The sequence below is a fragment of the Brachionichthys hirsutus genome, chromosome 1 (genome assembly GCF_040956055.1).
Source record: "Brachionichthys hirsutus isolate HB-005 chromosome 1, CSIRO-AGI_Bhir_v1, whole genome shotgun sequence".
Lineage (NCBI taxonomy): Eukaryota > Metazoa > Chordata > Actinopteri > Lophiiformes > Brachionichthyidae > Brachionichthys > Brachionichthys hirsutus.
Window position 1 is genome coordinate 7,163,237 of NC_090897.1, and position 16,957 is coordinate 7,180,193.

The 16,957-nt window shown below is 43.6% G+C and overlaps 3 protein-coding genes across 3 annotated transcripts; all 3 read left to right on the plus strand.

Annotated features, from left to right (window-relative positions):
• The first annotated feature begins 2,972 nt into the window (after nt 1-2,972).
• Nucleotides 2,973-5,643, plus strand: tmed3 (transmembrane p24 trafficking protein 3). The gene is made up of 3 exons (XM_068760533.1): nt 2,973-3,119; nt 3,343-3,588; nt 4,488-5,643. Exons 1-3 carry the CDS (start codon nt 2,973-2,975, stop codon nt 4,719-4,721), a joined length of 627 nt encoding a protein of 208 aa, XP_068616634.1. The 3' UTR covers nt 4,722-5,643.
• Nucleotides 5,644-6,460: 817 nt separating this feature from the next.
• cnep1r1 (CTD nuclear envelope phosphatase 1 regulatory subunit 1) lies at nt 6,461-8,189 on the plus strand. The gene is made up of 6 exons (XM_068739289.1): nt 6,461-6,514; nt 6,884-6,955; nt 7,173-7,246; nt 7,560-7,669; nt 7,762-7,816; nt 7,895-8,189. The coding sequence occupies exons 1-6, from the start codon at nt 6,490-6,492 to the stop codon at nt 7,934-7,936; spliced, it is 378 nt and encodes a 125-aa protein (XP_068595390.1). The 5' UTR covers nt 6,461-6,489; the 3' UTR covers nt 7,937-8,189.
• A 175-nt stretch (nt 8,190-8,364) lies between these two features.
• heatr3 (HEAT repeat containing 3) lies at nt 8,365-16,498 on the plus strand. Its single transcript, XM_068739586.1, has 16 exons — nt 8,365-8,555; nt 8,667-8,839; nt 9,856-9,943; nt 10,109-10,209; nt 10,475-10,584; nt 10,851-10,991; nt 11,158-11,432; nt 12,140-12,230; nt 12,403-12,557; nt 13,183-13,265; nt 13,380-13,516; nt 13,744-13,832; nt 14,362-14,505; nt 14,570-14,746; nt 15,235-15,333; nt 15,971-16,498. The coding sequence occupies exons 1-16, from the start codon at nt 8,415-8,417 to the stop codon at nt 15,983-15,985; spliced, it is 2,019 nt and encodes a 672-aa protein (XP_068595687.1). The 5' UTR covers nt 8,365-8,414; the 3' UTR covers nt 15,986-16,498.
• The last annotated feature ends 459 nt before the right edge of the window (nt 16,499-16,957 follow it).

A 16,957-nucleotide genomic window follows, 5' to 3' on the forward strand; every position in this document is an offset into this window, starting at 1 on the left:
TCCTTTCACACAGCGGAGTTGATTTTCAGACTCCTAAATTGTCCAAAGAACAAGGTCAAGCCTGATTTTCATTTGCTTGAGCTGCCGCCGACCCAAATAGACATTTTCTTTTATTTTTGGAGCAATTTTTTAAGAATCAGATTTAATACCTGTTTACAGAATTGCTGATGGTTGCCACGCTATATTTCTAGTATATAGCGTATTTAATTAGCAGAGGCACTGAATTAATGCCTCCCTCACACACACACACAGGTAGCCCCAGAGGCATCCACTCCCACTCCACACCTGGTGGAAGATCCTCCCACCGCTGAAAGCCCAATAACCTTCACACACTCTCATCTTCCTCTCCGTAGTCCATAAGAAAATATTGAATTTTCTTTCACCGCTGAGTTTCTATCTTTTGCAATTTGCAACATAAATATGAAAAAAGAAAACATTTTGGCTCATAAGCATTTTGTTTAATCATGTATTTAATTTTATACCAGTCAACCAATATAGATGTTATATTTAAAAGCAATTATTGTCTCATCTTGCTAAGGTTATAAAAGTGTACCATAAACAGACTCTTGGAAGAGGTTTAAATAAGATTAAAAGCAATACACCTCATGTCAATCTAATGTCAATATTCAATCAACTAACTGGCGTGTTATATTTGTGCAAAACCTTCCAGTCATCATCAAATCATTTCAGGTCTGATGGACTTGACTGGGTGAAATCATCCATAATAAAGCCATGAACGTGTGAGTTAGATCATAAACATATCTGTGCTTTATTCACCCGGGTAGACGAGGTAAACAAGAACTCTGACTACAGGAGGAAGAATGTGCTGCTGAGATGATATAAAACCAGCCGTGGGGCATCCCACAGCGTCTTAGCGGTAGCATCCAGGGCCGGAGTAGCTGAACTTTTCCTGATGCAGCATGATCATAATCTGACCTGATGTCAACTTTAGAAGAAAAAAAAATTAAATTATTAAAGTTTGTCTCTTTGTTGGTGGTATAAAGTCTGCATGTCTCTATTTACACAATTAACCAATTAAAAATGATTGTCACTCAGTGCATTAAATTGATCATCAAGGCCATTTGAGTTCAGCTACTGATGCATTTACTGAAGTGGGATTTTCCCCACTGCTGACATGATCTTCTTCCACAGGGCTACACTATAGGGAACAAGTGGTGAGCTGACTCGTTGCAATTTAAAGGAGACCTACTGTATAATGCCTGCAGTATTTCATATATATCCAGGTTATGAAACCACAGGGGGCAATAGTTCCTAAGGGGACCCTGGGGGGGGCATCAAGCCAGAGACAACATCTGCGTGAGGCAACGACAGCCAGGAGGGGGGGGGGGAGATTGCTGGGAAAGGAATCTGAAGTAAAGGAGAGGAAATGAGAAGGGTTGAGACAGAGGAGAAGAAAGAGAAGATGAGAAAGAGAAACACAGATCTTCATCGAGGGAAACAATCAAAACCACAGAGTGAGAGAGAAAGGCGGCATTGATCAGACATTTATGTTTTCACGTGAGTGAAGGTGATTGAGAGATTCATTTAGAAGGACGCCACCAAAAATACAACTGAAAGTGACATTTAAAATGAATATATTAGCATTACAATTATACGGAGTCAGATTATTTTTATATCAGCAGGGAGGCTTTTCTCAAGGAGCTGGACCAGGCTAAGAGATCGATGAGGCAAATACAATCTGGGAGTAATCATAAGCACCTTCGTGTCTGATCTGATGAAGCCAGGATCAATCAGAAAATAGGTTCCTCATATAAGAACCTGTTCAATAATTGTACTTAGAATTTTGGCCTCTGAAAGAAGAAATGGGTTGGCAGGAATAAACCGTTTAAACTTCAAAACAGCCTTATGTGCCTTAATCAGGTGAATTAAAAATAAAAACACTAAAGAATTGCTGTATAGACTCTGGTTATCTCTCACTCTCACAATTATGCAAATAAGAGGCATTAAAAATGTAAAAACAATAATAGTGGAAGGAGTAAACAATAATCAATGGTTGTAGTCAACTTAAATCTAAAGCTACGCTGTAGACAATAAGAGAAAGCTGTGTTGAGTTTTCAGTTAAATGTTCCCAACATTGGAAAACATTTCCTGTATTTTAAAACTGTTTGTGTGTTAATTTACATGGAATTTTTTGTAATGGTTGCACTTGTCTAATTTTTGTGAGTCTGAAAACACAATTAGAGTAACGAACGGCACCTGTAATAAAGCTGCCGTGACGAATTTAAAATCTTTGCATTGTGCCTTGGGAAAATGTGAAAAAACAAAGCTGCTATAGAATTAAGTCAGAAATCTGCTCATTATTTATTGTTTTAGGTTAAATATTATGCTGAGCAGAGCTGCTCCTATATATGCCTAATTATTTTTTTTGTAATGTACAGTTTTTGAATGAAAGTTTTTTTTTTTTTTTTTTGTACTTATACTTAGATATCCCCATGGTATCTGTACATTTTGTTATCCTTATTATCCTAATCTGTATTTTGCTTTGTTCAATAAAAAAAAAAGCAAAAAAAAAAAAGAAAGCTGCATGTCTAAACGCTGTCGGCGGGATTACCCGGAACTTCGGGTACGATTTGCATGATGGGGAAATCCCCCCCCCCGTGGAGGTTTCCACTCTGCGAGTACTCTGTTGTTCTAAACACCGCCATTTTCACGTGAAGGCTTTCACGTACTTCGAATTAATTTGAATAAATCCATAACAATTTATATAACCAGATGCGTTTATATTTCCCAACATCAAAAAGGTCTTGTTTTAATGTGCAAAAACATATTTTCTTATATATACGGTTTTTTAAATACCGAACGTGATGCTGTTTCATTTTTTCTGTTATGGAAATAACGCAAAAAACAAAACAAAAACAAAAACACACACAAACGTGCCCCGGAAGTAGTTTGAGCTCGCGCCACGTCAGTGTTCCGGTCTCCAGCTGTTGTCTCCGGCTGTTCTCTCCAGCATGCTGCTCCTGGGGCTCAGCTGTTTGCTGCTGCTGCGCGTGTTCGCGGCGTTCGGGACTGAGCTCACGTTCGAGCTGCCCGACAACGACAAGCAGTGTTTCTACGAGGAGCTGGAGAAAGACGCGGAGTTCCACATCGACTACCAAGTAAGTTCACCCGGAAAGCGGTTCGATGGAATGCGGAACATCTATTTTACTTCTTTGCATATAAAAAAACAAACAAAGTATGTAATTGCGAATGTGTATTTAATTTGTCGCTCACATTGCGTTGAGTCCAGATGTTACCGTAAAACGTGCCACAGCTGTCTCCTCTCCACATGCATGCGTCACGTTCTGCGTCATGTTCTGCGTCACGTGACGCGTCTCCCAGGTCATCTCGGGGGGAAACTACGACGTGGACTGCTTCGTCACGGATCCCCAGAATGACGTCCTGTACAACGAGAGGAAGAAGCAGTACGACAGCTTCTCGCACACCGCAGCGATGACGGGCGCCTACAAGGTCTGCTTCAGCAACGACTTCTCCACCTTCACCCATAAAACCGTCTACCTGGAGTTCCGCCACGGCGACGAGAGACCCCTCCTGGAGAACATGATCCGTGCCACGGCGCTGACGCAGGTGAGGTCTGAGCAACATGGAGGCCATCATCAAGCTGCCCCCCCCCCCCCCCCCCCCGCTCCGGGGTGTCAGAACAGTATACAATTGTATATATATATATATATATATATATTTACCCTCGCCGAAGAGGAGGCGAGGGTATTGCAATTGGGTCCGTTTGTCTGTCTGCTATTAGAATTTGGGGGTCATGTGTTTGTTTCTGAGTTATCAATAAGAAACCGATATGTTCTGCTGATGAACTGCATCTGTTTTCTGCCTTGATTTATAAACGTGACATGTTTTAATATAATAGTCTATACTGTATTGCAATATTTATTTTGGAACCAGAACGATCTGTAACGATACTCGGGTACAACGCTGCAATTAGAACAAGCTGAACGAGTAAAAAGCAGCAGGACAGGTTTTGTTTTTAAGTTAAGTTTTAGTTGGACTCAGGGATTTAAATGCAGCAGCCAGAATCGTAAGGTTCAAGGTTCATAAACCTTTAAGCACCCACATCTGTCTCATAATGCGAGTCATGGTGCACATCTGGATCCACTTGTACTACTGGTATTACATCATCAGCTGTCCATGCTGGGGCGTTCTTTTTTTTTTTTTTTTTTTTGATTGATTCATTATTATAATTAATATTTTCATGATATTACAAATAAATTACAAACCAGCCTCTATACTTCCAAAATTCTTAGTTTCCCAACTTTGCCTAGTTTATAATCGGACCATTTTAGACGCCCTCGGGTCCTGAGATTCTAGAGCGATTAAGTGAATCCTTTCCGAAAGAGTTTTGCAGATGAGAATGAGATATTGACCAACGTGCCGAACTACCGAGCTGCGTTTTGCCTCGGAGCCATTGCTCCATTGCTCTGCGCTCGATTAACCTGCGCTGGTCTCCCTGCTTCCAGCTGGAGTCGTCCTGCGTCTCCATCCACGAGATCCTGAAGGTGGTGATCAGCTCGCAGACCTGGTACAGGCTGAGAGAGGCGCACGATCGCTCCGGGGCGGAGCACCTCCTGGACCGGGTGACCTACTGGTCCGTCGCAGAAACCGTCTTCCTGTTTGTCATCGGCATCGGTCAAGTGCTGCTGCTGAGGAGCTTCTTCACCGAGAAGAGAGGCTCCGTGTCAGCGACCACTTAGAATCCATCGTCTTTAAACCGCCTCGCGAACGCTCGGAATGACTTCGTCACTGTGAATCGCCCGAGTGATTCTGCAGGCTCGTACGCATCCTGCGGTTTTTCCTTTAATGTTTTTCTTTGAGGGCCAGTCGAGGACGTGTTCTCACTTTTTCCTGCCATTCTCTCATCTTTGTCGTCAAAAGCTGTATACTGAAAAGAACCAACCGAATCGGATCGCGTTTTGGCCTCGCACGGATCCGTTTGTTGCGTTTTATGGGAGTAGATACTGAGATTACACAGAAAGTTGTGGCACGTTGACAGAAACCAATGAAGAGTTGTTGAGATGTTTGTTATGTTATGTTCATGCCTTAACTTAAGTTTAAAATGTCCGTCTCTCAAAGTGCCTTATGAAAGCGTTTCACATTCCCTGCGCAGTTTCAGTTTAGCACATTCTTACTGAATATCTGGGTTCACTTTCACATTTTGCTCTCGTTGTCAATCAATGCTAGTTCATTAAGATTCATTTAATAGATATTAAACGGCCAATAATGATCTATCCTTTTAAGCTTGTTATCTCTAAATAATGGTGTTGTAAGATTGCATTACTGTTTAATGGAAGGTCTTTTTTTTGTTGTTGAAGATACAAATCTAATTTCTTAACGTCAGAGTCTGAATTCTGTTAAAGTGTGCAGTAAAATAAGATAAATTTCCTATCACATTGCTTTTGTAATAATTGTGAATCTGGCTGACATTAGCGCTCTAGTTGTTTTCTAACCGGCAGATGAAGCACATTTACAGGACTTTCCTAGTCGACTCGAACCTCTTCAATGGCATCTGTTGCTATTTCATAGTAACTAACACAATGGCTTTTGTCACTTTGATAGTGAAGCCCACCGTGCAATCACAGCGAGCTACGACGGGCTGAATAAACGAGTTCAGGCAAAGGATTGTTTCAGTCATTTGTATGGTATGAAAAAACAGCCGATGTTTCGTTACAGTTTAACTTCTAATGATTATTATCCATCTGTCTGGATTACAACCGTAATCCTCCTCCTCATGGACTGGCACAACCTCCTGATGTCGTCCCGTGTCACGGCCCACTCCTCAATCAGTGGCGGACTTTGCAGATGTTCAGTTCCCTTGTTTCCCCTCTTAGTAAAATGTATAAATGTATGCACAATAATATTTTTTATTTAATTATTCGTCGTCTTCTTCATCTTCCTCTAGCTCAAAAGCTTCTGCACGGATATGGATGAAATTTTCAGGAAACGTTGGGAATGTCACCACGAGCAGATGATAAAATCCTGGATTCTGGATCACTTTGAAATTGCGTTCAATGGAGCTTCAAAATTTGTGCCTCAATATCTCGGTTGATTATTGACCGATGTTCATGGAATTGATCCAGATCCAGATTTGACATCAGGAAAAAATATTAAAATTTAAAATTTAAATCCCCATTTACTGATTCAAAAATCAGTTACAAATACACATCAAGCCCGATTCACTTTAACTTTTCGCGGCTGGTGTATAAAGACACCAGGAACATCTTAGAACCTTTTGGTGCTGATCCAGAAGAGATCCTGGATCCTGGATCACTTTGAAACGTCTCCATCGCGTGTAGTCGAGTATTTCACGGGGTTTATGTCTGAGCCTTTGCCCCGCCCTTTACGCTGCTTTTTATCCAATCACGTCAGACTCAGACACACACAGTGACTGTGGATTGGTCCGTCTCGGCTCGTCATCCAGCAGACCGGAAGGAGTTGCGCATACAGTCGCTGAGACGAGCAGCGATGAACTCTCTGGAGCAGGCCGAGGGTAAACAAACAGCACGCCGGCCTGAGCGGCCACATTTATTTATTGCACGCTCGTTATTTATTGGCGGCATAGCTACGGCCTCAAAAGAGTGCGTAAACACGGGCTTTAAGTTACGTTCAAAGACGTAGCTGCGACGTTACGGTAGCTAGCTGGTCGACGTAACAGACGTAGCGTAGCTTGCTTTAGCTCGACAGCGGACGTCGAGTCGTTCCAATGGTCGCTCAAGATAAGCTTCAGAGCCGAGGCCGTCTTTAGAAGTCTTTATAAATAACGACCCAAACGTTTCGCAGAATGTAAAGTGTGCATTTATTAAGCTAGCTCCCCTTATCGGGGCAAAGATATAACCGGTTTTAATGTTTATCTTTCCAGATCTGAAGGCCTTCGAGAGGAGACTGACGGAGTACGTGTCGTGTTTGCAGCCTGCAACAGGCAGGTGGAGGAGTAAGTAGCCCAGAGGATGAGGAAGCTCTCACCTTCATCATCTGGTCGCTCGCTCTTCATTGATTACAATGAGGATCAATCACAATCACGAGGCCGTGACTGTAATTTACTGTAAATGTACAAGTTAGTGCAGCCAATAATCACAGCTTCTAGATCATCACCGTTAATCAATAACATAGTTGTAGGTTGTTTTTATTGTCATTCTCGTCTGTTTCAGTGATTCTGATAGTGATATCGGTTTGCACGGCTACGGGGGCCTGGAACTGGCTGATAGACCCCGACACACAGAAGGTAGGCATTAGTGGACGATATACCGCTTGGGTCGATTTAATGCTGCACGTTTTACAGCGTTGAGATTATTAATGATTTATCAATAGTTGATAATAGTGCTAATAAACAGGACAAGTCATTGACCTTGTGCTGGTGAGGTCACTGGCTGGCCTTAATGACCGCTGATTTCTTTAAAGACATCTTTCCGGGTTGCGTGGCTGTTTCGTGTTTACAGTCGGCGTACGCTTGTTGTATTTATTATCCCGTACGGTGTAAAGGTGAACGTGTTTCTGTTCACTAAATGTTTTCCTCTCTTCCTTTTTATCGTTTGCAGGTCTCTTTCTTTTCGTCTCTCTGGAATCATCCCTTCTTCACCATCAGCTGCGTCACTCTTATAGCGCTCTTCTTTGCTGGGATACACAAACGAGTTGTGGCACCATCTATGTATCCTCGTGTACATATATTTTTTGTGTATGCCTTCACCGTTGTAATTCCAGCTTCTGCTTCGCGTTGCCGTCTTTGACTTTGCTCTGCAGTATTTCTGCCCGCTGCCGGACCGTTTTAGCAGAATACAACATGTCCTGTGATGACGTGAGTTCTCAACAAATCTGTTTCACATTTTAACCGATACCAGTCTCATTTTACGATCTTATTTCTGTTTTTTTACAGACAGGGAAACTTATTCTGAAGCCACGACCGAACATCCAGTAGCAGCAAACCTCCGTTGGGTCGATCGGTCGGCGTTCCCTGCTGTTTATCGGTGACACCGATTGATCTGCGTCTGAATCCTTTTTGATTGGTCGGATCAGCACTGATGAACTGATTGATCCGTTTAACAGTGTTGTCTGTGTCACAACTGAAGCTGCTGATTGGCTCACGCGAGCTCAGATGTTTATTTCTGTTTCAAATGTGTTTTACCAGAATGTTTCTATTTTTTAAAGTTATTTGCTAATAAATACTCTTGAAAGGTAAACGCGTCGTCCTGATTTACCTGTAAATCCTCCTCCCGGGGTTCTATTAAAGTCGTGCTTCACGTCCCTGTTTGCGACAGCGCCTCTGCTTTGCGTCAGTAGACGTTTTACGGCAGTCTTCCACATGGCCGCCGCCCAGGCTGGAGCCCGGCTGCGCGTTTGAGCTTTCCGGCTTTCCCCGACTCTACGCGCAACTTGTCGCTTTAATACCGGCAGAAATGGGTAAAAGTAAAACGAATAAGTTCAAACGGCCGCAGTTCAGCTCGGCCGGGCTGCCGGTGAGCGCCGCGCAGGAGGCGGGCGCCGAGGACGAAGCGCACGGGGAAGATAGTTGCCCCGCCGCGGAGCTACTGGAGAAAGTATGAACGCGGAGTAATCCGGACCTTATTCCGTGTTCAGTCTAGGTTTCTTGCTTTCTATGGATCCTGATTGATTGTAATCTAGATTACAGTCGGTCCTGTTTCCCGCAGCTGCAGAGTCCGTGCGCGGATGTGCGCGAGTTCGCGTGCGCCAGTATTTCTCGCGTGGTGCAGCAGGATCGGACCATCCCGGGCTTCCTCCAGAAGGACGCGGTCAGGCGGCTCGGCCCGATGCTGCTGGACGCCAGCGTGGCGGTCAGGGAGACAGCCGCAGGAGCGCTCCGGTGAGGACCGGACCGGACCGGACGCGCGCGCACGCACACACACACGCACACACGGAACCGGGTTAAAGGGACCCGCATCAAGCAGCTTGAGTGCTACAAAGTGTGTTTTCTGATGCATCTGAAGAACAATTGGTGCATTTAAATGCGAATCTGCTTTTACAGTTTCTGTAAATCAATCGGTTATAAGTACAGCAGCAGCAGCAGCAGCAGCAGCAGGCGTGAGTTGGCGTGTCCTCCATCAGCATCGATTACAGCAGGAATCCTCTTCCTCATGGTGCTTCCTCAGACCACTCCCGGAGTCTGCACACAACTTTATTGACTGTTCAGTATAAAACAAACGATGGCTCCTTTACATCCCAACATCTGGCGTGCTTGCATGCGTACTTTGCATCTGTCGAACAGTCCTATACGAATCAGGCGTCTGGGGATCTGATCCCAGACGCCGGCTGCTGAAGCCTCCGTGTACAAAATGCTGAACGTCAGATTGCCCCCCCCCTCCACCTGGCTATTTGTTTGTTTGTCAGTGTTTTAACTCTTATATCCCACAGAGTTGGGAGCCTCTGCCAGGAGTAAATGTGTGTAACGCCCCTGTAGATCCTCTAATGTAGATTTCTCTTCTGTCGCATATCTTACCCCCTTTTCCCCAGTTTCGTATTCATCCAAAAATCACTTTATGCACTTTTGACTCACAAATGAACCAATGCTGCCGAGAACTGACCGTCCTGGCAGAGGTATCGTTCATTCTTAATGCGATACGAAGTCGTTTATTATTGGTGCAGAAGTGTTTGTTCCTTCTGCAGGGGGCGCCGTGCTACAACACAAGGTCTGAAAGACCAACTGCATGATGTCTGAGATTACAGCACTCATTTACAGTTATGATTTTCATCCTGTTTGTGCTCAATATGTGCGACTCTAGTTGTTATAAAGTTGTTAATGAAGTTGCTCTCTCTCTCTCTCTCTCTCTCTGACAATGATTCCAACCAAATGTGTTTTCTGTGACTGTTTCTGTCCGGCAGGAATCTGAGTGCATGTGGAGGTCAGGAGGTGTGTGAGGACATGGTGAAGCATGATGTCATGACTCCCCTGACGGCACTGCTTAGAGAGGTGAGACCCCCCCCCCCCCCCCACACACACACACACACACTCTTTCAGCTCGTCCCATCACTTCAGTTTCTCCTCATCTGCAGCTGCTAAAACCAGCAACAGTTCGGTCTTGCTCCAAAACATTTTTCTCTGGATGTGCAATGACGAAGGCCATTTTCTTCTCAGTGCTGTGCTGGTTTTGGGAGCTGGACAGAGCCAGAGAACGACCGGGTGAATGCAGTGGAAAATGTTGCCAATGAGGCCGTGAACCTGCTCTGGAATCTGTGGTAAATTCATTTCATTTACAGATTATTTCTGGATTATTGGTTTCACCTTAATTAGGCACAGACAGGAAACTGGGGAGAAAGAGGGGCGTGACGTGCAAAAAGAAAAGATCAGCGGCTGGGATCGACCTGATTAGATTGTGGCAATCTGACACAAAGACACTCAAACGAATGTTAATAAGGGCTGTTTTGATTGGTCCAGCTACAGCTGGCGTGAATATTTGTTCATCCTCCTCCATCCCTCGCTAATATTTGACTGTTCTTCCAGTGAGAGCAGCAGCCAGGCCGTGTTTCTGTTCAACAAAGCAGCTCTTCTGGATGCGGTCACCCAGTGTCTGGAGCGACACCCCCAGAATGTGGAATTGGCCACATCAGCTGGTAAACCTAATCTATCTGTGGTTGTTTGATTCGTGCTTCTCCTTGCAACATGCCACATTAAACATTGAGCTGCTGCTTCTAGGCGTGGGTGAATATTAAGACGTTCATTTCAAATTGTGTCGTACCTGGACATCAGGTGAAAATGATTGGTGCGGTATTCTTTAATGCTGTTTTGACTGACGGGGGGCTGCAATCATGTCGGACCTCTAACTCGAGTTTGGTTTGAGAACGCCGTTTGACATGTCTGCCTCTTTGCCTTGGGCCAGCTCACTGTTTGCACACGGTGACTGAGGATAACCCGGAGTTGCTGCGCAGCTTGAACAGTGCCGCGCTTGGAGTCTTGGAGAACGTGCTGTTGTCACCGGAGCCAGACATGGCTCACACTCTCCTCCGAGCACTGGCTGCAGGTAAAATCGGGTCATTTGTCAATCTGTTTGTACCTTTACACATAGTTAAAAGTGATATTTTAAGTTGTCCATAGACGGAAGTTGCTCAGCCCTTTAATAAACAAGCAGTGTGGTACATTTTACTCGTGTTTTAATGTCCCTTTCCTCCCCTGGACGTGTCTCTAAGGGACTCTGTGGAACGTAAAGGCCAGTCTTCCTGTAGCCCATCAGGCCCAGACGCTCAACGCTGTGGTTGCCACCATGTCACGGTGCCTTGATTTGGACACGGGTACACTGATACCTGAGCTCAGAGAAGCAGAAGAGGCTCGCCATAGAAACACTGAAGCTGCACCAGACTCAGAGGAAGGGACTGTGGAAGAGATGGAAGAGGAGGAAGCGCCTAAACGCAAGAAGCACGGGAATTCTGTGAAGGCCGACAACGACCTCTCTGACCTCTTGCCTGTAAGCGGTATCTCTTGCTTTTCTGCGGTCCACTCGTGGCACCGGCAGGTGAACTCGCGTCAGCTCGGACCCATTTGTCATACTTAGATATTCATTAATATAATGTACACAGAACAGTAATCAGAATCTTTATTGTCATTGTACAAGTACAGTGGAGCCTCGGTTGTTGAACATCATTTGTTCCGTGATGCTGTTAAGTAACTTGATTAATCCGTTGCTGAGCAACAGATAAATGACCATTTACAAGCCTACAGTTATATTAATATGCAACTACGCGTATCTAAACAGATAAAGCATGAAAGTGTAAATGGTACAAAAAACAAAAGCTATATTTTTCCTTTGCGTTCTCTTTTGCTCAGCTTTCTCCAGAAAAGCCGAAAGCGTTGATTTCTCCATGCCGTACTGCGCAGCAAGATCCGAGACACCGTCATTGTAGATTTAAAATGTAAATGATAAATAGTCCATCATTGGATGTGTACAGCAGTGTGCGTTTAGCAAAGCGACCCGGTTTTTGTATTAATGCCTGGTGAATGACCGAATCAGCCTGGAGAGCGAGCCAGACTGACTGAGGTGACACACTCTTAGATTAAGGGAAACATTCACAACCAGAATCTCTTCTTCATGGAGGGCATCCGAACTCAGGTGGTGTGGTACCGGCGCTAAGAGTTATTGTTCTGGCTCATGCGGCTGCTTTTTCCTTTGTCCAGGGGGGCGGGGAGGAGCTGAGGGAGGCGGCGGCCTTGCTGACAGCCCAGCAAACGTCCTTGGAGATCATTGTCAACATGTGCTGTTCCGACGGTGAGTGCCCCAAGCACTTTGCATCAACATCATTCCTTGTGACATCGCCTCCCACTATGTTTTTATATCTGAAAGGCTTTAAATATATATATAAATAAATAAGCGCCTGAAAGCTTTTCATTGATCAATAGTAGCACCCACTGATCACTTTTATGCATGTGTGCCCATTCAGACCCCTCTGATGACGAGTGGGAGGAGGAGTCGAGCAGCGACGAAAGCGACGTGGGTCCAGATGGGATCTGTGATGGCGTGTCTAATCTGATGTCTCCGCTGTGTTTGTCAGATGAGATTCACGGGGCCTTAATCAGCCACAGCATTCCCGAAAAGGCAAATATCTGTCTGCTTCATCGATAACGCTTCGCCGCTGCAGGCCTGGGACCTGGTTTTATGAAACGGGGGAGTCGATCACAGTTTCAGAACCTGTTTTTTTGTTTTTGTTTTCGTTCCTATACCTTGTCTGCATTCGTGCTCCACAGTGACAACGTACATAACGTCAGTCACTGTTAGAGTTCTATGCCATTTTTATTCTTGTAGTGATTGTGACCGTCGCCTGCCCTCTTGGCAGACTAGCCTATTCATATTTTATTAGTTTTATTACCTGTTTACCGCCGTAGAGGGCTGTGCACGCCGCAGTGAACATATGACATGGACAAACAAAAAGTGACAAATATGCAGTGTTCTGAAAAGAGAGTGCGATGGATTTATTTGTGCTCCTTAATTGTTTCAGAATGTTTAGACGAGCGTGTAAATTTCACTCGATTGTTCATTTATTTATTCATTAATTCATTTTTTTTACTTTTCTATTGCAAAGTTAGAATTAAAGCTTTAACTGTAGCAGGATGTATTAAGTTAGGCTTAAGTTTGGCTCAATGGAGATTGGTAGATATTGTTCTTTTATTATATCCCCTTATGCAACCATAAATCTTTATTTTTTTCTCTCTCTTCATTCAAGGTAATAAAAAAGACAGACTTCCCCAGAAAAGAAGCTGTGGATGCGTGTCTCCAAAATTCCTCCTGGAAACATCTGATAAAAAAGTAAACCTCCCTCGACTACAACGTTTTTAACTGTCTCATCAAAATGTGTTCAAGGTACCTGCACATGTTGTTGGGGCAGAGGAGGGGACTGGTTCATCTGCTTTTCTCCTCCAGGATGCGGCGTGTGCAGTCCCGAGCATTGACGTGCCTCCACAGCATCCTCTCCACGATGGACGCCGAGTCTCTGGGGGGGGCAGCAGCTCTGCAGGGGGCAGCACAGCACCTGTCTGTCCTGATTTTTGGAGCGGAAGGTCTCATATCTACGCCTTATTTTAATGAAGCCTCGAGGTCATATTTAGAATTCCTCTATTCAATAACATTTTTGCTAAAATACACGAGGATGCAAGTGAGATTAGAGCTCTGATGACTTTGGTTCTTTAGGATTTGGGAAAAAATTGTTACGAGTTTTAAAAAAACAGAATCTTTTTTTTAAATATTATTTAAATTTATATATGAATTTTCTTGCTCATGCTTTCAGAAATACCAAAAGATGAGGAGTTCCTGGAGGCTGTCATCAGTGCCATGCGGTCCCTTTTACAGATGATGGCCTCCAGAAGTATCCCACAGGTATATATATATCTGTACATATACTCACTGCTGTATATCTCACAACTCTTGTGAATTTATGGGTTAAACTAGCAGGTAATGGCAAAAGCTGCAAGATAAATATTAATAAATTAAATGTGTAGAGGGAAACAAATGAGAAGTTTTCAAATTTGTCGATCCAAATTTTGTCCACAATGGCCTCCTGAGACCCAGCCCGTTGACATGCGTCCTCTGTAATGGACAATTGTCCACTACGGAGGACATGCTAACGGTTTGGGTAATTTTGCAAAATACTGCATCCTGTTTTTTCCCAAAGCATAACCCAGGAGCTGTTTTAGTTTAACTTATCCCGTCGCCACCCTTCAAACACCTCACCTCCGGACCCGCGACATTGGGGAGCTTCTCCAGAGCCACAGACAACATTTATACTGACCTCATAGCCTCAAGAGAATGACAGTTACTGCAGTGCCCCTTTGACCCGTCTCTCCGTGCTCCATGCAGTGGACGAGTTAAGTATCTGCGTGGCTGTTTTTGCTTTGGTCCTTGTTAGTGCATCGCCCCTCAGCAGCTGATGAGCCTGAGCGAAGCAGGCACCTCCTGTGGGGTTGTCAGCGTGAGGGTCAGTGCCGTCGCCATCCTAGGAATCACTGGCAGCACGTTGGCCAAAGAAAAGGGCACTGCCGAGACCCTTCAGGTAGGTTTGACTCATTTCTTCTCTCAGGATATTACTTCTCCTCTAAGAATATTTGCTCCCACAGATGATTGGAAACGCTTTACTTCAAGTTGCCACGAGGGATGTTGACTTGGTTGTCAACGGAGAAGCCCTTGATGCCCTGTTTGATGTGTTTGCCGATGGAGACGAGGCCGAGGCGGCTGCTAAAAGCATCCGGTTACTGCCTGCGCTGAAGGCCCTTCAACCTGTCTTCAAGGCAAAGGTAACGTTGTTTTTAATTCATTCAACACTCTTTTTCACAACTTCCAAATGTATTTTCCAACTTTTTTTTTTATTCCTCTTGGGAGTGGAGTGGTTTAGATTGGTTAATCAGATTTTAATAAATGATTGTGCCTTGTTTAAATAATCAACCAACAAAATAGTCTTTCTTGTGGTTTACTTTTTTACGCTCTTCCGGGGGCTAAGCAATGCCTCTGAAGTGTCCCTTCTCTCCAGGGGTTTTATATATACAGTATAATAGACAAATGGAAGTGATCTCTTACATTTAAATCTTTATCCATAGTAAATGGAAATAGAAATGACACCGTAGTGCCGAAGAAAAAAAAATAGGAACATCCAGGATCCATCCGTTAATCTGGATCCGATCCATGGTAATAGGTTCAGTCCTGCCATACTAGATGAGCATCGCACACCGAGCTGATCGCTTCACCACCTTGGTGAACGTAATAATTTCTTTCCTTTTGCTGCTAGATCCGTAAAGAAGGAAGAGGCAAGTACAATCCCCAGCAGCTGTGTGTGCTCGACAACATCAAAGCCAACCTGAGAAGATTCATTGGTTACCTGGAAAAGGTAACGAAATGAGGACTGTGTTGGCGTTACACTGTGACATGTTGTGCATGTTGGACCTGTACGATTATTAGCAGGAACACAAAATGATTTAATTATTCAATTATTATTATTTATTGTTTTTTTTTGCTTGGTTGCTAATGTTTAAATCATGATATAAAAGATTATATATTTGTGGTGAAAGAGGTGAGATCTGATATCAGTGATTAGTTATTGCAAACTGCAGAAGGAACATGCTTTTATTTTATTCTTCCTCGGTTGATGTATCGAACCCAAAAATAGACGGGACATTTTACATTGTCACACTTTAAATAGTTTGGGTGTGCAGAGCTGGCAAGTTTGCTTTTACACACTTGATATTGCCCCACGTTTCAATGGGCCACGGCGGTGTGCAGGACTGATGGAACTAAACATCTGTTCGTAGAGAGGATTGCAGTGTCACTCCCGAATAAAAAAAATCTAATGATTATGTATTGTACAACACGAATCATTGTTTAGTTGAGATGGATACGGGGCTACTCAAAAGAGAGATGTGACCATTTTATTTAAACGGTTGAAAGTGTTTCATTGAATTACTGCCAAGGTTGTGAAGAGGAAAAAAAATATTTTAACCTTTTATAAATATTTTCTTATTCTCCAGCCCGGCCTCTCCTAGCAGCCTCGTCTCTCAGCTCTCAACATTAATTGCACACTTTACCCAGGAACCGTCATGATTCCAGTGGTTCTGCCGACCGTGCTACGTTTTTCTATCTGCAACACCTCGGCAGGCGGCACTCGACTGAAAGCATTTTTGTCACCAACATGAAATGAGATCCAAATTGAAAATAGATGAGGTGTTTGCTGGTGCCAATACATTGTAATGAATGATCAGCTTCCAGAATACACAATTAAAATATGCCATCCAGGTGTACCTGAACTCGAGCGTATCATGTTTTTATTAACTTAACAGCAAATGCAGTAGCTATATTTAATGCAGGAAAGGGGGAACTATAATAAGTTGTGCCCTGAAAAATAAATGTATCATGTACGTGCTCTGAGACTCTGCTTTCCTTGATTCTTATAGCTTTTCAGGGAAATGTAAATACTACATATTGATTTTTGAGAAAATGTTAAATACATTTGAGGCAGAATGTTTGAATGAAAACTTTTGAAATAAAATCTGATTTCTTAAGAATTTAAGTGTTTTCTTTTGCGTGGCATTTTATATCTTAACAAATGGAGTTTCAAAGGTAGCAGAACAATGACTGAGCAGTACTGCACTTTATTTTTAATTATATTCGTTTTAATGAGTTATACATCTTCAGTAACAGCTTCATAAATGAATCGCATCAAATGTTTTTGTATCCTAAATGAGTAACTAAATAATAACGTTCAGTTTTACGTAAATCAAAACATTTGTTACGAGTAAATCCGTGTGTTTGAAAGAATTTTTTGGGGTGTAAAAATAATTTTTTTACGCTCCTAACATCCTGTCCAATCCACTTTGAGGAGAAAAATAAATAAACCAGCCCTCGTTATATAACTCCAATCGACTGGGCTTGTTGCGTAATAGCCGCGTCTCCGCCCCTTTTAACTCGCTCCGCGCATGCGCAGTAGCACCGTACTCTCCGCCATTGACGGAACCGCG